General features: G+C 37.8%; 1 protein-coding gene across 1 annotated transcript in view; it reads right to left on the minus strand.

Annotated features, from left to right (window-relative positions):
• The window catches only part of RAD51AP1 (RAD51 associated protein 1), a 23,967-nt gene that overhangs the window by 1,041 nt on the left and 19,785 nt on the right, over window positions 1-3,141 (minus strand). Inside the window, exon 7 of the mRNA XM_012637809.1 lies at window positions 1,607-1,756. Within this exon, the coding sequence (XP_012493263.1) occupies window positions 1,607-1,756 (150 nt within the window). The remainder of the gene's footprint in view (window positions 1-1,606; window positions 1,757-3,141) is intronic.

The raw sequence follows: 3,141 nt of genomic DNA on the forward strand, positions 1-3,141 counted from the left end.
GTTTATGTCCCTGGTTCATTTTCCCTTTGGGGTCTTGGTAGTCTTCTCATATTTGTATAAGACAGTTAATAAACTGGCAACTTGAGGGCCAAATTAGCTCAGATATATTGCTTGGTCCACATGGTTTTAAGAAATTAGGAGACTTCACATTAAAACCTGGATTTCTGGCTTCTCTTGAAAAAAATCGGATCTGGAAATACCAGGCTCATAATCCTACATGGAAACAATCAGATGGAACTGAGTGGCAGCTGCTTCCTTCAAAAGGGGCAAGAGCTCCCAAGTCTAACACAGCCCTGACTCACGCAAGTCTATTCCATGGGCCCAACGAAACTTACATCACTTGCCTGACCCTGTAATGCACTGAATCTATAAGCACTTTGTGCTCATGACATTAATTCTTTATCCATCATTCCATTATTTCCTTTGTATCTTTTTGATCATGCTTTTTAATTTCTATAGTCATATCATTTCTTTTAAATTTCTTTCATTGGGGATTCACTAATACTGTTGGAAGAAATATACTAAGGGATAATCTTTGAATGATATGACATCATTATTTTGGGAACTAATCTTCTCTCCTTTCCTTTTCCAAAAAACTTTTAAGTTCTTATTAAAAATCTTAGCATTTTTAAACCAGAAAGGACTTTAAAACTTATATTAGTTCCTGATAGTTCATGTGAGGAAATGAAAACTCAGATAAAATAAGTCATCATGCAGCCTCACAAGCCTAAATCTATCTGTGAATACCCAGTCATCTTTAGCTGTGGGCCACTGTGGGCCACTCCAAAAAGTCACTCAAAGTAGTCAAGTAAAACCAGACTAGATATCTGAAGGACTTGGAGAGGGGACACACGAAGAAAGATATACCAAACAGATGAAACTGGATAAAGAGAGGCCCTGACAGAAGAACACATACAATGTGTCTGAGGGACAAAAGGTGTATCAATTTCACTGAAGTAGAGGGTTCAGGCAGCTAAAGAAGGAAAGGAGGTACAGGACTAGTTAGGAAGGCAGCAATAGTTCAGACTCAGATTAGGGTTTTAGTAACGTCAAGAAGGGTGAAGGTCAAAGAATTCTTGAAGGATCAGTGAAACTTGGCTGTGGAGTGAATGAAAATAAAAAGAAGCCAAGTTTGTAAGAGCCAGAGGTTGAGTTTGCTAGAGCATTTGTTAAATGCTGGAATTCCCACATACAGGCCCCGAGGCTTCAGTCAGACTGTGGTGGTCAGCAGGAGCCAAACATCTGTTGTCAGAAATATATATATGTCAGGAATCGCAAATGTTTATACCCTTTGACATTGTAATTTTTCTACTAGAAATTTTATCCTAAGAAAATAATTGGAAATTTGCCTGCGGATTTCTAAAATAGGGATTTCTGTGCTTATTGCAAGCTTATTTATAGCACAAAAAAAATCATAAACGACCTGGATATTTAATAATAATGGAATGGTTAAATAAAAGATGACTAGATGCAGCAACCAGAAACCTTGGTTTTGAAGAGTATGTAATAATATGGGAAAATGTTCATATAGCATATATAGCACTAGGGAAAAATCTACCAGTGGTAATTTTCTAAGCTCTTGCCCTCGATCATAAATATACCATACCTGGTGGCACCCACTTAGGTCTCTTGCTTTCAGCTGAAGGACTGCATATTTGTAATGGCTTTCTAGAGGCCTCTGAAGAAAGAGAAACCTTTTTTGATGAGGACTGAGATTCTGATTTGACAGCAGCTGGAGCAGAATCTACTGAAGTCACTTATTTGAAAAATATACATAAAAAAGTTTGTTATATAGAAGACAAAGTTTAAATCTAGCATGTACATGTAAAAATTATAAAGCTACATAATCTTATAAAAATTAAAAAGGCAATATCACAAATTTGAAAACTGATTAATAAATCAACAAACATTTATTGAGAGCCTAAGAATAACCATTTTTTATGAGCATTTATATGCCAGGTAGTGTGGTAAGCATTTCTCATATTACCTTTAATCTTTTACAACAACTCTGATACAGATATTACTATGGCCCTGTCAGATAAGGAAATGATCTGCCTGTAGTGATAGCTAGTAAGTGTCTGAACTGGGATTAGAAACCAGGTTTACCTCCAAAGTCCATACTTGTAACCATTACTCAATAGTGTCTCATCAGTATGTGCCGGTGAGACAATATATGAAGCTCTAGAGTTACAGAGAGTTTAACTCATGGATCTTGCTCCCAAGGACTTTATGGTCCAGTCACTGGACTCTATCTAGTAGGAAGGACAAGAACAAAAAGAGATGTGTGTAATGCAGTGTGATAAGGGATATGACAGACTCTAGAAACATGTCCAGTAGCAAGGGAAATAAAAATCTGGGTGTATGTGTTTAGAAGTCACAGGGAGGGAGGTGAGGATGGTCTGAAGTCAAGTCTGAAGAGTAAAGATGAGCTGAGGGAAGTATTCCAGGCAGAGGAAGTAGGGCATGTAAAGCTGGGAAATGCACCAAGTTCTAGGACCAGTACTGGTTCAATATGACTGGAGCAAGAATCTCAAAGATAGAAAAGGTGAGAGATATAGACAGGGTGCAGATCATTTCTGAAGAGCTTTGCAAACCACATAAAGGAGCGTCTGGCTAGTCATAATCGTGTATTAATTTTTCTCAGGAATGACTTGCATTTTAAAACGTCTTTCTGGTGGTAGTGTAGGGCAAGTACACCACTTAGAAGGCTATTACAGTAATCAGGTGAGAGGTGAGGGGGACCTGAACTAAGTAAGGTGGAAAAGAGAAGGGAAAATAGCACATTAGATATATTTTAGCAGTTAGATGGAGGGAGGCAGTGATGAAGATGAAGAAATAATCCACGACTTGCAAGTTCTTGTCATGGCCATACTGCCTCATAGTGCCATTTACCTAAGAGAATGAACACAAGAATGGGAGGAGGTTGTAGACTTTGGTCTTTTTGTTCTTTTTTTTTTTTAGGTCAGGAGGAGGAATGAAGGGAGGAGGAGAGGTAGAATATAAATTCACTTTCAGATAATGCTTGTTTTGAAATACCTAAGGGGTATCTACATGTATGTGAATATGAACATTTTCACTACAGACATATCCCCTAGATCAGCACTGCCCAAAAGAACTTTCTGTGATGATAGAAATGTTCTG

The sequence above is a fragment of the Propithecus coquereli genome, unplaced genomic scaffold (genome assembly GCF_000956105.1).
Source record: "Propithecus coquereli isolate 6110/MARCELLA unplaced genomic scaffold, Pcoq_1.0 Scaffold124, whole genome shotgun sequence".
NCBI lineage: Eukaryota > Metazoa > Chordata > Mammalia > Primates > Indriidae > Propithecus > Propithecus coquereli.